This window comes from Capsicum annuum, chromosome 12 (genome assembly GCF_002878395.1).
Source record: "Capsicum annuum cultivar UCD-10X-F1 chromosome 12, UCD10Xv1.1, whole genome shotgun sequence".
NCBI lineage: Eukaryota > Viridiplantae > Streptophyta > Magnoliopsida > Solanales > Solanaceae > Capsicum > Capsicum annuum.
The window spans coordinates 226,312,594-226,329,938 of NC_061122.1; the positions used below are offsets into that span (position 1 = coordinate 226,312,594).

Below are 17,345 nucleotides of genomic sequence, written 5' to 3' on the forward strand. Positions count from 1 at the left end.
ACTACGATAATGATCATGCAACTTGTATTCATGTGAGAATCACTTGTATTAGAGCTTAGACGCGAAGGAACGACGGTTAGAATTCTAGCACAAAAATACCGGGTATTACATTATCTCCCCCTTGGGAACATTCATCCTCGAATGTGGATAATTCACCTGAAACACAGAGGAATATTAGTCTTCAAGCTATCATGTGTAACTGATAGAACTGAATCATTGGATCTCAAGAATAATGAGCTACTGAACTGGTCTACAAGTGCATGAATCCTCAAGAAAAATAACTATATGGCTAAGATAGAAACGAGAGTGTCAACTTATAAGTAACCATTACTTTGCACTGGATCTGATCTCATGAGAAAGGATGAGAGGTTTATGACATGAAAACTCGGGGTATTACACCATCCCCCTCTTGGGATTGTTCGTCCCCGAATGATAATAATTTGATGAAAATACTAGGAAGAGATTGTGATACTACACAAGATACTTACGAACTGAATCATGACTTAATATCTGAAACTAAAATTGATGCATGAATTGAGCTAAATTCATAGTTTAATTGGACGCAAACACATTGCCTCTTGGAATGTACATACGTATAAGATTGCGGATAGTAAGACTAGCTGAAAAATTAAGAATTTATAGGAGCTTATCTCCTTGCTTGCTTAACTAGACTGCAGGCTATATGGACTGGATCATACTGACTACCCATACTCAAATGGAGTATTTCTTCAGCACTTTTCTACGAAATTCTATTGACATTAGGGAGCAAAGAATTTTGGGCATTCTCTGAACAAGACATTTGGCTAAGGAATTACAACATTGATATAACTCTATAGCATGAAATATAATTATATAACTCATAAACTAGGATAGGATTTCTAGGCTGTAGGCAACGTAACTTCTTACTTTCAAGCTTAGCATCACTTGTCGAATGCTCTCTCAACTATACTATTCCCCTTCAATACTATACTCATTTGATTCAACTTATAATTCTCATATTGGCACAGCGAAATCTTTCTACTAAGGTCTAAACTAAACTAAGTTCTTTCACCATGATCAAGCATAACATTAAATCACAAGATATAACATGCCAAACCACAATACTAGTCTAAACGACAAGGTTCAATATTCTATATCTTCTTAGAGCTAACACCCTAAGCATAACATGCCTCACCACTTCAATGACTAATTTAAAACTCTTGATATGGATTCACTAGTGCATATTGCATACATCATCTTACACCCAACATGACATTCAAGCCTATCATTAAAACCACATATAACTGTAAGGCAAATACCCCTAAAGGCATACTCCACATATTCTCGAGATTAAGCCATAATTTCATCATTCTAAGATCTACAAATAAATGCTAAACTCGCAAGAATAAACTAATTTTGAACTGACCGACTTCATCTTGAACAACCCATCCATATGCCATCCTTAATTCCTAACTTCAATAATCATCATCAAAGACTTATACTCTCATTTGCAACCATATCTACATCTCTAATCACATAATCATAGCCTACCAAGATCACACTTCTATACTTATATTTTTCCCAAACCATGAGAATAATAATCATACTTAAAAGGCTCAATATCTTCAAACATAACTCCTTAACTTAGCTTTCAAGAACATCATAAATTACCTAACTAGCCTTTCTCTACCTAGAAACTCAACGTTACTACTAACCCACAATATGCAATAATCCTCGAAAAATAATGCAGCCTCATAGCACCTTGGGTACACCTCTACACCATACTTAATTACGAACACATGATCTTACACTCTTCCATACACTGTGCAGGCCTACTAGATCACCTCCATATAACTAGCATCAACAACTGAACCATCAACTGTTCAAACTTAATGCCTAGAGCTAAACATGATTTACAACCCAATCTCACACACAATTTTCACTTCAAAACTATAAAATATAGCATTAAGAAAAACTAGTATACAATGACAATCGATCATAATCATATGGCCTATCTTATTCATAATCTGTTAACACATCCTCCTTATTCAGATCATTACTATTTACCCATCTTCACACCTAAATTACTTTCATAGCTCTATAAATTTCAACTAAATTTCCTCTTGCAATCTGAGGAAAGCCTAAATTAACAATACTCAACCACCAAGTACTTCCATCAAAACCTATACTTTCCTAGCACAACAAATACCATCAATAACTCTTTTCATGCTTCAAGCAAATAACAATCCACCTTAACTAATAATCTCCTTCTCTAACTTCACTAAACTAACAAACAAGGGTATATCACTTCATTACTAATTCAATCATAAGTAAAAATTCTGCTATACATATTCAATAAATCGCCCTTACCACCATTCTTGCCTCTGCACTTCTAAACCCACAAGTTCAACTAACACATGACTTTCAACTAAACGTTACTACTTCTGTCATTGCACAGAAACCCACACTTTCAACTAACACTAGAACAACAAGATAAACTACAAGTTGCTAGTGAATAGAAATAGGCCTCACACGGCTTCACTAGACTTTGGTTTTGTATTTTGAACAAGAAAATTATATGAATAACAAAGCAACTATGCTAGTGAATCGAAGTAGGCCTCACATGGCTTCGCTAGACTTTGATTTTTCACAAACATAATGATAACAAGATTACATAAAACAAGAGATAGAAACTTGACATACAGCATTCAATGATTTAAGAATACACCTTACTCCATCTTAATTAAATAACTCATAAGAACAAGGGTATAACTTCAAATCTGATGGACTTATAACATACTAGAAGGCTTCTCTCAAGCCGCTTTATGAAACTTCTGAAACTTCTGCTAGCAATTATAAAAGCATTATCTGGGGAGGAACTAGAACTTACCGAACATGTTACTTCAAGAACATAGATAGAGAAGTATAGATTATCATTATGGATTATGAGGAGAAATTTGAAAGCACATCTGACTCAGGCTTTGTGCATGATTTTCATAGGCCTGATAAAGCACTTCAATTTTTGACACTCAAAATTACTGACAGGATATTTCTAGCTCTCTTACAGTCCCATAACTATCTATGGAGAATGAAGTTCAACTGTTTTTGATACCTTGGAAATAAGGCAGAGATGGCCTGACTAGAGTAAGATGAGAATCTATATAAGTTTCTTGGAGAAATTTTCTATAGCACGATTTAAGACTTGAAAGAATGGAGACATTTCCTAAATGCCCTGTAGCCTCTCAAAGAAAAGTATAGACGTCTCTGTACCATTCCGCAAGACTCTACTAGACACAGATTCATAGACATCCTAGGACACTTGAACTCTGTGCTCTGATACCAAGTATGTAACTCTTCGAAATTAGGTCCCGAGACGTCACATGGTGCTTAGGATCACAAGTGACCCCAAGTTAACCCTTCTACTGGCATGACTCATAAGCAACTAAACAAAAAGTATAAATCTATACAAATCTGCAGAAAATAACTCTTTTCTGAATATGATAGATACAAAACTGAATTTACAAGATTACAACTCTACTTTTACAACCAAAACTAAAATGAAATATTTCAACTTCTACTGACTGTCTATGAAGCCTCTACTAGTACTGACTATAGGTAGCTGGGTCATGACTCCCGACTATCCCAACTCAATACGGCTGAATAAACAAAATACAACATTTCTCGAACTGTATAACTAACTCAAGCCCTTGAATCAAAAGAACTCATCACCTGCTGACTGGATGCCGCGAACTGACTGGATCTGAAGATGTACACTAAACCTTGTACCTACATTCCAAGAAAATGTAGCCCACATACAAATATGTGGGCCAGTACCATGGAAACGTATCGATCATATGGGGGTGCAATGTATATATAAAATAATATCTTAATATCATGACAGTTTATAAAATTATGCATGCTGATATAAATGACTCACTTAGCTTGAATTAAAATCATCATAATCATAAGAGAGTAAAATATATCGGGTGAAACATATGAGTCATCATAATAAATCTCAATTCACTTCCATCTCAATTCCAAATCATCAAAGCAATCAAATCTCATAAAAATCCTCTTCGGAATATATGTTCATTAAATCTTTCAAAAACAATGACTTTCTCAAACTCAGTCTTTCAAACAAATATGTTTTCATCTCAGATAGAAGAATAAGAATTTTCATATTAGATAGGAGAATACACATACACACATTGGGAGTCTCTCATAACCGACATAAACCATGTGAGTTACATGGAGTCCAACATCCAACCCACGTTGGGGAGAGCTGTCCTATCCTTGCCATTGGAGTAGGACCTTAATCTTTCATTCCCTAGTAATCACTATATATAAATCAGCCTCAAGCTCACAACCTATGGGGGCACGTAGTTCTAGGGAAGTACCAATCCTGTTATACCTTTCACTCGGTGCTAAAGACTACTCTCAGACTTAGCTCAGATCTTTTCAAAAGAAAATCCACTAATAAATATTTTAACAATTCACAACGGGAGCCATCATGCTACCCATTCATAATAAATCAATAAAAGTGGATTTCCTTTCTCATCTCGATTTCAAAAACAACCCTTTTTACGACCACAAGGTCAAAACTTCTTTATCATGTCAAATTATTTAAACTCAAGGTGTTTATAACGTATGATTTTCTCAAAATAATAATCTCAAATAGGGTTTCAAAAATACATACATCAATATCACCATAAAACCTTCCAAAGTTTCATACTTTATGACATAAGCACAAAAATAATCACTTAAAACTTAAAATTTCAGCTTTATAATCATACATCTTGGTAAAGAAAATTAGCTTTGGGATTCAAATCTCATTGTGCTTATAGCACATAATTTCTCAAAGTACAATCCCAATTAGGACTCAAGGTCTCATACATCAAAATCATATTAAATTTTCTCAATATTCATGCTTTTCATCATAAAATATATAACTCACGTTAAAATCTGAAAAATTCAGCTTTATGTACAAAAATGTCATCATACTCATTCAATTCAACTTCCAAAACATAGAGAGTATCATAATCTCATGTAAGACCATATAGGGTATAAATTCATGCATCAAATTCATATCAAAACATGTAAAATCATGTATATTCATAAAAGAAAAGTCAATTTGGGCACAAGAACGAAAGGGTGTTCTTGTTGAAAAACCCCGCATACCTTAAACTTGAAGCTTTGAATGAACTCTTGACCTTGGGACTCTATTCGTGAAAATAATGAGTGCTTCTTGTAGCCCTCGGAATAGGGATTCCGAATCTCAAAGAATTATTGAAAAATCATGGTTGAATCTTGAGATATTTGAATTTTTAGGTTGAAACCCTAATGAATGTTTTTGGTGATTTTGAGAGAAAGTAAACTTATTTTGGTGTTATGGGAGTTTAATCCCGTGTTATAGACATATATAGGGGTATTTTTGGCACTTGAAAGTGAGGTATGCGGCGCACAACCCATGGCAGACCTTAAGGTGTGCGTCTTACACCTTATGGTAGACATTTAAGTTTTCCTTGTACTCCCAATCGCACACATTTGATTGGGCGGCACATTGCCCGCCGCACACCCTTACTGCCTCTCATGAAAATAGGCATAACTCTTCGCTCGGGTATCAGATTTTTGCAAAATTGGTATCGTTGGAAAGCTAATTCAATTATCTACAGTTTAATAGGTCTAGATATGAAAAATTTCATGTATATTAATATATATATATATATACGTTTGAAGTTGACCCTTGTAGAATCGAATGTCAAACTTTGGATGAATCAATTGGTCTTAGCTCAACTTTGTTCTAGGTCATTGATATGAATATTTTTCACCTATAAACTACTCCATAGACTAGGATAATAATCATGCAACTTGTATTCACGTGATAATCACTTGTATTAGAGCTTAGACGCGCAGGAACAACGTTTAGAATTCTAGCACAAAAATACGGGGTATTACAGCTTGCTTGTTAAAAAATTAAAAAAAAAAGTGTTAAAAACTGAAAATTCCAGAAAAATAGAAATTTTTCCGTGTTTGTGTTCTTGGCCAAAATTGTGTTCTTGTTGTGTCTTGGCCGAGATTTATTTGTTGTGTGTCTAGATCTAGTAGTGTTCTTGTTTGTTTTGTTGTTTCTAGTGTTAGTTTTCTTGTCCACTAACACTTAAAGTGTAGATCTAAACTTGAGCTTGAACTTGTTGAAAGTTGTTGTGAACATAAACTTGGACCACTGTTGTTGTTCTTGTTGTTATGGATTTGAAGTTGTCCATGTTGATGTTGTTGTTATAGCTTGGCCGAAGGTGACCCTGTAATTGGGCGTTGGACTTGTTGTTGTCGTTCTTGAAACATTGTTGTTGTATTCTTGTTGTTCTTCACCCTTTCATCTTTTGTTAACACAAGAAAAGTGAACTTTAAATCTACAAAAGGTGAAAGACAAGTTGTAGTAGTTGTTGGTGAAAGGACTAGTTCACATCACTCATCGATTTGACATCAACTTTTTCTACCACTTTTTCATATTTCAAGGAGCCTTGTTTGGTGGAACTAGTACAAGTCAAATATCATCTTTTGAGTTGAATTTGAAAAGAGTTACAAGACTTGTGCTTTCCCTCCAAATACTAATTGTCTTCCATTCCAAAATTATAAGGATTAAAAATTTCAAGAATGGTGATTAAAACTTGTGGGACCTGGGGCCAATTAGAAGGTGACACCTCATCAAACTACTATTCACACGACAAATTTTGGCTCAAATTTTGATCTCTTAGTTTCATTTTGTTGAGTTCTTTAGTTTTGTTTGTTGATTCCAATACTAACTTACAAGCCAGTGACCATTTACTAAATTGTGAGTTGGTTTTGAAACCGTTCTTCGTATTTACGTCCTTGTGTTTTTTTTTCTTATTCCTTGAAGTCATTGTAAATATTTGGTTCACCTCTCAACACCTCACAGAATTGAAGCAAGCATACAACACTTGTGAGATTAAGTGTGAGGAATTCGAGGACAAAGAAATAAAGAGAGAGTGTGAGGACCTTTCTTTTACAACTAACTTGTTTGTTGTTTTGTAGTGAAACTTCTTGGCTAAACTCAATTGAATCAGATGAGATTAAAGGCAAATCTCAATATGGATAGGAAGTCGAGGTGCAAAATAAAGATGTGGCCGAGACTTGAAGTCTTTGTGTTCTCGGTTTCTTCTTATTTTGTGGGTTGTTTTGGTTTAGTTGTGCCGTGAATTTGAGGTCAAATTCCTCTCAAGATGGAGAGGATGATATGGTCACGATTATGAGTATGAATGTTTTTTAGTGTGTTGAATTCAACCTACGGAGTGTACGAGTTGAAGTGTGAAAAGGGCTCTATCGCCGCCCCTATATTGCACTCCATGGGTGCCATTTTGTTCATTTAACACTAAGGGGCACTTTTGTAATTTTATCTATTATTTGTATTAGCCTATATAAAGAACATGTTAGGGTTTTAGCTCAGGAGTTATTGAATATTGATGTAAGAACACAAAGAACATCTCTCTAGAGAGAGAGAGCCTCCCTAGGCCGAAACTAGAATATGAGCAAGTGTGGAATCACTTGTGAATATGTTTTGCTTGGAAACATTGGTGTTTGAGAGGTGGATTCTGATCTTGTGTCTTCGTAAGGGTATGGTGTTGCTATTATAAGTCCTAGGGGTCCTTATATTTAATATATCTTTGGGTTCCTAATCTTGTAATTGTGTATGTCTCACTTTCTATCTTTACATTTCATGTCTTAGTTTGTGTTGTCTAGTGAACCCATTAGTTCTTATTGTGTCTTGTAATCTTGTAACGTTGGATTGTTGTTATCTTAGTGTTGTTATTCTTATTATAATGTTGTTTATCCCTTGTTGCTGTTAGTCATTAACACCTTGTTTCTTGTTGTTGTTTGAGCCGAGAATTGTATTTGTGTTGCTCTCAGGTTTCCCTTTGTTTGTAGATTGTTTTTGGCTTTTTTTATACGACCCAAGTTTGTCTCGTATCAATTATCGGCCAAGGCAATAGCCTCGACCCATTTAGATACATAATCAATGGTAACCAGAATGTATTTCATCTCATATGAGCTCACAAAGGGCCCCATAAAGTCTATGCCCCAGACATCAAACAACTCCACTTCCATCATTTTTATCAAAGGCATCTCATGGTGCTTTGAGATTGACCCTTGTCATTGGCATTGATCATATCTCCATACAAACTCATGAGCATAGTTCTATAAGGTTGGCCAATAGTATCCACTCTGCAATACTTTGTGGTCACCTGCATGGTGACCTCCAACCGGAGAGGCATGGAAAACTTCCAAAATGTTTAGCATGTCTACTTCTGGGACACACCTCCTTATAATATTATCTGCACAATTCCAAAACAAGTACGGCTCATCCCAAGAGTAATGTGTCACATCATGAAGAAACTTCTTTCTTTGGTGAAAAGAAAGGTTCTCTGAAACAACCTCGCTCACCATATAGTTTGCAAAGTCTACATACCACGACACTCTTTCTAAGACAACAACCAAGATTTCTTCATCTGGAAATACATCATCAATTTCTAGCTCATCCTTGAGGGCTTGACTTCCCTTCAGTCTAGACAAGTGGTCCGCGACTTGATTCTCGCATCCCTTCCTATCTTTGACTTCAAAGTCAATTTTTGGAGAAGAAATACCCATCTGATTAATATCAGCTTAGCATCCTTTTTGGTCATCAAATATCTCAAGGCGGTGTGGTCTGTGTAAACCACCACCTTGGTTCCTAATAGGTAAGCCCGGAACTTCTCAAAGGCATAGACAACTGTAAGAAGTTCTTATTAAGTAACAGTGTAATTCTTTTGAGCTCCATTTAAGGCCTTACTTGCATAATAAATAGGATGAAATAGTTTATTCCTCTTCTGACCAAGTACAGCCTCAAGCGCCACTCTGCTTGCATCGCACATAGTCTCAAATGGCTTTGACCAATCTGGAGCAACAGTAATAGGAGCATCAACTAACTTTCCTTTAAGGCAATCAAATGCCTTCAAGAAATCATCATCACATATGAACTTGACTTCCTTCTCCAACAACTTCCAAAGTGGGTTGCAATTTTTAAGATATCTTTTATGAATCACCAATAGAAACCCGCATGACCAGGAAAACTACGCATTCCCTTTACTGAAATGGGAGGTGGTAGCTTCTCAATAACCTCAACCTTAGCTCGGTCGACCTCAATCCCCTTGGCTAAAATATTATGACCAAGGATAATTCCCTCCTTCACAATGAAGTGGCATTTCTCCCGATTAAGCACAAGATTAAACTCATCGCACCGCTCCAAAGCTCTACTCAGATTCACCAAACACAACTCAAAAGAATCACCTACTACTAAGAAATCATCCATAGACACCTCCAAGGTGTCTTCAACCATATCAAAAAAGATAGATATCATGCAGCGTTGAAAAGTAGCGGGTGCATTACACAGACTAAATGGCATCCGCTTGAAGGCAAAAGTACCATAAGGGCAAGTGAATGTCGTCTTTTCCTAATCCTCTAGGGCTATAGAAATCCGATTATAGCCAGAATACCCATCTAGGAAACAATACCAACCTCTTCCTGCTAACCGATCAAGCATCTAATCCATAAAAGGCATTGGGAAGTGGTCTTTTAAAGTCCACAAATTAAGCTTGCGATAGTCCATACAAACTCCCCACCCAGTCACAGGCCTGAGTAAAATCAACTCATTTATCTCGTTTGCTACAACAGTCATGCCCCTTTTCTTGGGCACGCATTGGATAGGACTTGCCCATTTACTATCAAAAATGGGATATACAACTCCTGCATCAAGCCATTTGATAATCTCTTTCTTAACCATCTCTTGTATAAGTGGGTTAAGAAGGCATTGATGCTCAATGGATGGTGTGAAATATTCCTCAAGCTGAATCTTGTGGGTGCAAATACTCAGAAAAATGCCAATAATATCTGCAATAGTCCAGCCTATTACCCTTTTGTACCTCCGGAGTACTGAGATAAGTGCCTCTGTCTGTTGTTCACCCAGATCTGCTGCAATAATCACAAGTAAAGCATTTCCATTGCCTAGAAACACATACCTTAGATGGTCTGGCAATTCCTTTAACTCCAACACTGGTGGCTCTTCAATAGATGGTTTTCCCGATGGTGTTGGGCAATTTTTAAGATCTAGATCCAACTTCTTGGGAGTATAAGAATATGATCCCATTTCAGTCAAGGAACAAACAGTCTCCTCATACTCTTCGATGCCTTCGCTATCGAAATTCATCAAGACAGCAGCCAAAAGCTCAACAACAAATTTCTCCTCTATCGATATTCTCGCTCATCCTCGTAATAAATATCCACAATAGAGAACTGTAAGACCTCGTAAAATACTTAAGCTTAATTCAGTCCTTTAAGCTTGTCAAGGGGGTCACAGACTTAGAAAATTCTAGCTAGGTGCCCAGACTTAGCATAATTTTGGCCATCAAAAGTTGAAAAATTCATTTTGCCACCTTAACATCCATTAATGGTCTAAATTCTTGTTAATTCATGATCAAGAAGGTCAATAGATATTTCCGAACAAGTTTCGGATTTTTTGGAACTCTTTTCAAGCAAGTTTGGAAGTCCAAAAATAGTGGACCAATGCGATCTTGGCGCGCCGCATTGCCAATCGCGTTGGTCACTAGTTGTACAGATTGCCAAAGCCAAAACAACTGAGGTTCGACGCATTTATGGCATGCCGCGTCAGGTATAGCGTCGAAACCCTCGTCGAGCCGAGCCGCCCATAGCATTGGTGCCCAGTTATTTAGTCATTAAATGTCCATGTTTTTAAGGGCAAAGAGGTAATTTTCCCACCCCTATATAAGTCAAAAACACGGGATAAAGCCCCATTTACACCAAAATATAAAAATTTCCCTCAAGATCCTCTCAAGAACACATTAGGGTTTTTAATTGGGGATCCAAGTCCAAGAAAATTTCTTCGTGAATCATCAAGAATCTTCCATCTAAGGTATGCATAGTATTCATTCATGGACTTCTTTCGTCCTTGATGCCCAAGAATCAAGTTTTAAATTACGAATTATGATATTCATTCTATAAACTGAATTATGTTCATGTGTTGTTGTTGTATGAATTCCATGATGGAACCTTTATTATGTCTTTATGAAATTACGCTAATATGTGGACTGAAATCATGAAATTGGGTGGAATTACAAAGTAAGGTTGTATTAAATTCATGCTCATGCCTAAGCCTTAAATCATGCAATCTAAGTGTTTGATAAAATGCCTAGGAGACTAGAAATTATGCTTGATAGTTAAACTGTGACCCAAGTTATGAATGTACATGTTCCCCTATGTTTAAAATGATTTCCATGAGGATTGTTGTGTAATACAATTGCGTGATAATATAATTATGATATTAAAATGATGAAGTTAAGACATGATCATGTGCATTCTAAGTTATATACAAGATTATGATAACCGTGTGCTTCATGAAATATCCCCTACTATTGTAGTATGAATTGTTGATGTTGGTCATGTATTAAAAAAAGTCATGCTTTGTCAGTTTCTTTCTATCGAGTCCTGGGGGGACTTGTACTCCAAAAATATAGCTCTGTACCTAAAGCCAATGTCATGTTTCATAATATCCTCAGTCAAGCCATGATACATAGAACTCAGTCAATCATGTGACTCAGGAAATCTTAGTAAATTCAGAAATCTCAGTAGTATTCCGTCAGTCAACAGAACTCTATGAAATCAGTCTAGTCCAGTTTAGTTAATTATGTTCAGTGTCTATTCAGATGGGAGTTGGAATTAGCACCAAGCGAACCCAAGGATAGGAACTCACCTGTTATATGAGGGTGTGATTCTTAGAAGCTATCCTTATGTTCCTAAACTACGTAGCCAGCATAGGTTGAGACATCATAGCCTGTTATATGAGGATAGATAAGATGGCTTAACCTGTTATATGAGGGTTCCCACAGACATTATATCCCGTTATATGAGGGTAGATGAGGTGGCTTAACATGTTATATGAGGGTTCGCACCGTTCTCACTAGAGTTACCTATTATATGAGGGTTACTCATAGATTGTCCTTACCAGTGGCGCGGTATTGACACCCTTCCAATTGGGGTTATAAATTAGACCCCCAACTCAGCTATATTACGATTATTTGGGGTATGTTGGCTAAATAACTACTTCCTATAGTTTCAGTTACACAATCAGGACTGTCAGATACTGTCATACAGTTTCAGTAAAAGAACTCAGATAGTTCTTCAGAATTTAGGACTGTCAGATACAGTCAACTCAGAACAGTACGGAACTCAGCTAGTTCTATCAGAAACTAGACTGTCAGATACAATCGCTCAGTATCAGTTATTTAAGTTATACAGCTATCAGTATCTTATGTTATCAGAACTCAGGTTCAGTAATTATGTCATCACTATCTCAATTATAGTTATTACATAGTCATGCAAGTATTCTCACGTTCATGTTATCCAGTCAGTTAGTATAGTTCATGCATGTGAAACCTTTGCATTTAGCCTATAGTACATGCATACCAGTACATTCAATCGTACTGACGGATTTGCGCTATGGTGTTTTTTATACCATAGGTTCAAAAGCACGAGCTCCAGAGCATCAGTAGTAGCTAGGTTTAGCAGTGAGTCCTTATTATTCGAGGATAATATTATGAGTTATTTCATTAATTTAGTTTTAGCTTTCAGTAGATGGGGTTAGTTAGGGACATATCCCATCAACTCTTTATTCAGGCAGTTAGAGGTTTTTCAGACTATCATGTTCAGACGGTTATTTTAGTTGTTTTGTTTATTTCATACCCCATCCAGATATTATGTTTTATTAGTTATGTTTAGTATTGAACCTTACGGCCTATCAGCCTTTATTTTAGTATTTTTATATATATATTATGTAGTGTACAGGTACAAATATAAGTCATGGGTTAGCTTGTGGTCCTTTGGGGTCATGGGCATTGTGTAGCATTCTGGGTATCAGATTTGGGGCATTACAAGAACACACTCATTTCTTTGTGTTGCTTCATAGATTGACATACATCAAACCGAACTAATTCATCATTAAGCCTGAATAAGATCTCATTAGCTCGCAAGTCAATAAGCACACTTCCAGTTGCAAGAAAAAGTCGACCCAAGATAACGGGTACCTCAAAGTCCACCTCACAATCCATAATAACAAAATCTGTAGGGAATATAAAGTTGGCCACCTTCACTAGCATATTATACAAAATACTCACTAGCCGCTTTACCGATCTGTCCGCCATCACTAGTTGCATGTTTGTAGGTGTAGGATCCCCTAAACCCAGCTTCTTATAAACAGCAAGTGGCATCAGGTCAATACTCACTTCCAGATCACACAGGGCCTTAGAAAAATCAAGAGACCCGATAGTACAAGTAATCGTAAATGCTCCTGGGTCCGCTTTCTTTTGCACCAAAGACCTTGTTGAAATAGCACCACAGTGATAAAGGTAATCCACCGGTTCGTAGATCATTGCTCTCTTCTTCGTCACCAGGTCTTTCATGAACATAGAATACCCAAGCATCTGCTCTAATGCCTCCACTAAAGAGACATTCACCATCAATTGCTTCAGCATAGCCATGAATTGGCTAATCCTTGTATCATCCATTTTTTCTTCAAATACGAGGAAACGGCGGTGGTGGTTTTGAAAGAGTAGTAACCACCGCCTCCTTCTCTTTTTTCTTTTCTTTCTCTAACTCAGCAACCTGCTGATGGTTAGATGTACTCGCTTCACCATCCAGATTTTCAGACCTCACTAGATGAGTTTCATCATCATCAACCTCTTCTTTAATCACATCACCGATCATAGCTTTGCCAACAGAAGGGCCAGGTAATACTTTACCACTCTGAGAGGTCACTGCCATGTAGGAGCTATTATTTCTAGCATTCTATACTATATCGCTAGGCAAGATGTCGCTCTTCTTTTGATTAAATGCGGTTGAGAGTTGGCTTATCTGCTTCTCCTATTTCTTAATAGAAGTTGAGTACGAATTCACTAGCTGAATCGTGGAAAATAAGTCACTATTCATTGTTGTTACCCCAGCATTGGTAGCCTCAACTCTCTTTAACAGCTTTTCCATCATGTCTTCCATGGACATCTTGCCTGAACTAGTAGCTGTATTATCCTGGTTTTCAGGAGGTACATATAGTCCACTCCTATCATTTTTCTTCTTCCAACCTCCCTTGGTCCCTATATTTGTAACCAGCCTTATCATAATAGTTCCAACCTTGATTCCCTTGGTTATTGCCTCGGAAACTCCCCTGATTATTTAGATAATTCGTCTACTCCTCAGAATCAGAATCAGCTCTCCCTTGCGACTCTATAGCTTTTACTTTCTCAGTCTTACCGGATAATAAATATTTAGTAAGCAGATCCATCTGTGTTTTCATGTGTGCCATATCTTGGTCACGCTCCTTCTTTTTTTGACGTTACTCTGCCAACATACCAATAGACGCAGTAGGGATTTCTACCACTGAATCCCTAGTATGACAAGATCTACTTGTCTTAGTCAACCGTTCCAATATATCTGCAGCCTTATTGAATGTAAGCTCTATGAAGGCTCCTCCTGCTACATTGTCAACTGTTGGTTTGGTTATAGAGTTTAAAGCTCTATGAAAGTCTCCATTAAGTGCTCATCAGTTATCTTGTGGTTGGGACATTGTGTCAACTTTTTCTTGAATCGCATCCAAGTTTCATGCAGTGCCTCGTTTGGCAATTGTCAGAAGTTGTTGATTTCATCCCTCAACTGTAACATCCTGGAGGGTGTAAAGAACCTTTCTAGGAAATCTCCTTTCAATTGCCTCCAGTTTGTTATAGAATCGGGGGCTAACTTATTCAACCATATTGTTGCCTCCCCAGACAGAGACAACGGAAACAATCGAAGACGAATGGCATTTTGACCAACACCAGGGTTATCAAAGGACTTGAAAATATTGATAAAATTCACCAAGTGCATGTCTGGGTCATCTCCTAGAAGTCCTCCAAACAACCCCTTAACATTTAATAGTTGTATCATGATGCTGGTTAGGTTGAACTTCACCCCAGGTTCTAGTGGGGGTGTAATAATCGCTCTTTTAGCACCAGCTTCATCCAAGTCATCCTCCTCCTCATCAAGATCAAATTGTACAATAGGTTGGTGGTTTTCTCTCTCTCTAGCTGCCCGATTTATGATGGCAGCTGCCACTGCATTCTCCGCACGCCTCCTGTTCACTGGGTTAATCAGATCATCATCTCCTAAATCCTCATCATTAGGATTAGGGTCACGAGCTAGTTGCCCGTCATGTTGTCGATTAAACTGTGCTCTATCCAAGTTGGCTAGTCTCTCAGCTTCTTATTGTTCTTCCATTCTACCAATTAGATGCGATTCAGGATTGAAGGGTAATAGCGGTTCTACTGAACTTCTGGTGCATGGCATAAACAACAATGAACCTGTAATGAACCAAAAATAACAAATAAAAGTAAAATTTGGGAAACTTGACCAAAGGTCAATTAATAATCACAAACTTAATTGATAACCGTATTCCTCGGCAACGGCGCCAAAATTTGATACGCCCAAATTACACCTCTCTTAACAGAGAGTAACCAGTCGTTGTCAAATATATAACCTAACTAGGTTGGGGTCGAATCCCACAGGAAATACTATTTCACTAAGTATTGTGGTTATTACTAGACTGTTGATCAAAGGTTATGAATTAAAGAGGGGTTTTGGTTTGTAAATTTTATCTAGTTATTTGTATCAGAAAGTGTTCCAGACAGTGATTCTTATTTCAAATAGTAATTCAATGAGAGTAGACAAACTATAGCTATGGTAACCAAGATGTTCAAGCAGCTAGGGTTGTGAATTATTTTGAATTTCCAATTAATCACTTCAATTGTAAGAGTTATTGAATCCTATAATTTACCCATTTGTTTCTCAACCTAAATAAGTAGAATATCCTTCAATTCTCTTTAACTTAAAGAATTCGTTAATTTATTCAATTATTCTCTCATGTGGGTTGATCCCGTTAAGGCATCAACCCTTAACCCAAAGGTTAAAGCCTTTAGAGTCCATGTAAACCTCTTTTTTTTTCAACAAATACTTTTCTATTCGAACAAGTGATGTTCGGGGACTCACCCTTCAAGTTTGCAACCAAGAAAGGTCATTATTGTGAAGAAGGGTTTTATACAACTTTAGTTAACCATGGAAAGCAAATGTTTTCACAACCCCAATCAGCTTTTCACATCAAGACTCCCATAACCCTAGTTATGGGAGCTTATCCACACATTTTCATAGAAGAAGAAGAAGAAGAAGAAGAAGAAGAAGAAGAAGAAGAAGAAGAAGAAGTCATTGTATTTCTCATGAATAGTTCATAAAATACTTACAAAAATCACAAGATTTTTTCTTGAATCTTCAGATAAAAATACGCATAAAATGTTTAGATCCACAATTCTAGCTAGATACTCAGAGAAAACTATGTTACAATCAGTTTCCCCTCATTGGAAAAATGATAAACAGATATCTAAATAAAACCTAAACTGGGTATTTATATGTTCCCAGGTGCAGAGGATTTAAAATTCAAACTCAAAAAAGCCCAGTCCAAGTTGACGGTCTCATAAACGGCTCGTCAGTAGACTAACGGTCCATCGAGTGGACAGTCATTAAGAGTCCCAAAATGTCATGTTCTGGATAAGAGTTGACGACTAAGTCGCACTTGCCATCGCTTGATTCTCTAAAAAGTCATGTTCTATTTTGTCCCGACGGCCAAGTTGGCGTTCCGTCGGATGATTGATGGTCCGCCACTTGAACCTTCACAGAGGTCATACATTTGATTCGTTATGTTAATCTCTAATGGTCAGCTCAGCGGTTCGTCGCATGGCTGACAGTCAGCCAGTTTGACCGTCGGTGGCTTTTTTCTGCTATTTTTCCAAGTTTTCTCCTTCAGCTAACTCCTTACCTGAAACACTAAAATCCAGGATTAAATACAACATCAGTTGGTTGAAAACATACAATTATCCCTTAAAAAAGATCTAAAATATTTCGTCAAAAGTCGGAACATCAAGTGTTAAATGAGTGGATATCTCTTTATTCAACCCACACTTAAACTGGATGATGTCATGACTAATTTGTTCCCCACGATGATCAAGCTTCAATATGAGTTATTGAAACTCATCATAACACGCCATCACACTTTTGTTACCTTGACGCAAGTTGTACAATCAAACAATCAACTCTTGGCGATAACTCTCAGGAAGGTACCATTTTATCATTAAGTATCTCAACTGAAACCAAGGTTGTGGCTGCCCCTCAACTAATTCATTACCAAACCGCTTGACGTACTCCCACCAAGTGTTAACATTGCCTTCAAA

General features: G+C 37.0%; 1 protein-coding gene across 1 annotated transcript; it reads right to left on the reverse strand.

Annotated features, from left to right (window-relative positions):
• Window positions 1-12,971: 12,971 nt before the first annotated feature.
• LOC107848862 lies at window positions 12,972-13,607 on the reverse strand. Its single transcript, XM_016693595.1, has one exon. It carries the CDS (start codon window positions 13,605-13,607, stop codon window positions 12,972-12,974), a length of 636 nt encoding a protein of 211 aa, XP_016549081.1.
• Between the last annotated feature and the right edge of the window lie 3,738 nt (window positions 13,608-17,345).

Coding starts and splice junctions, on each gene's coding strand:
- LOC107848862 (XM_016693595.1), bottom strand. CDS start 13,607: ATGGATGATACAAGGATTAGCCAATTCATGGCTATGCTGAAGCAATTG.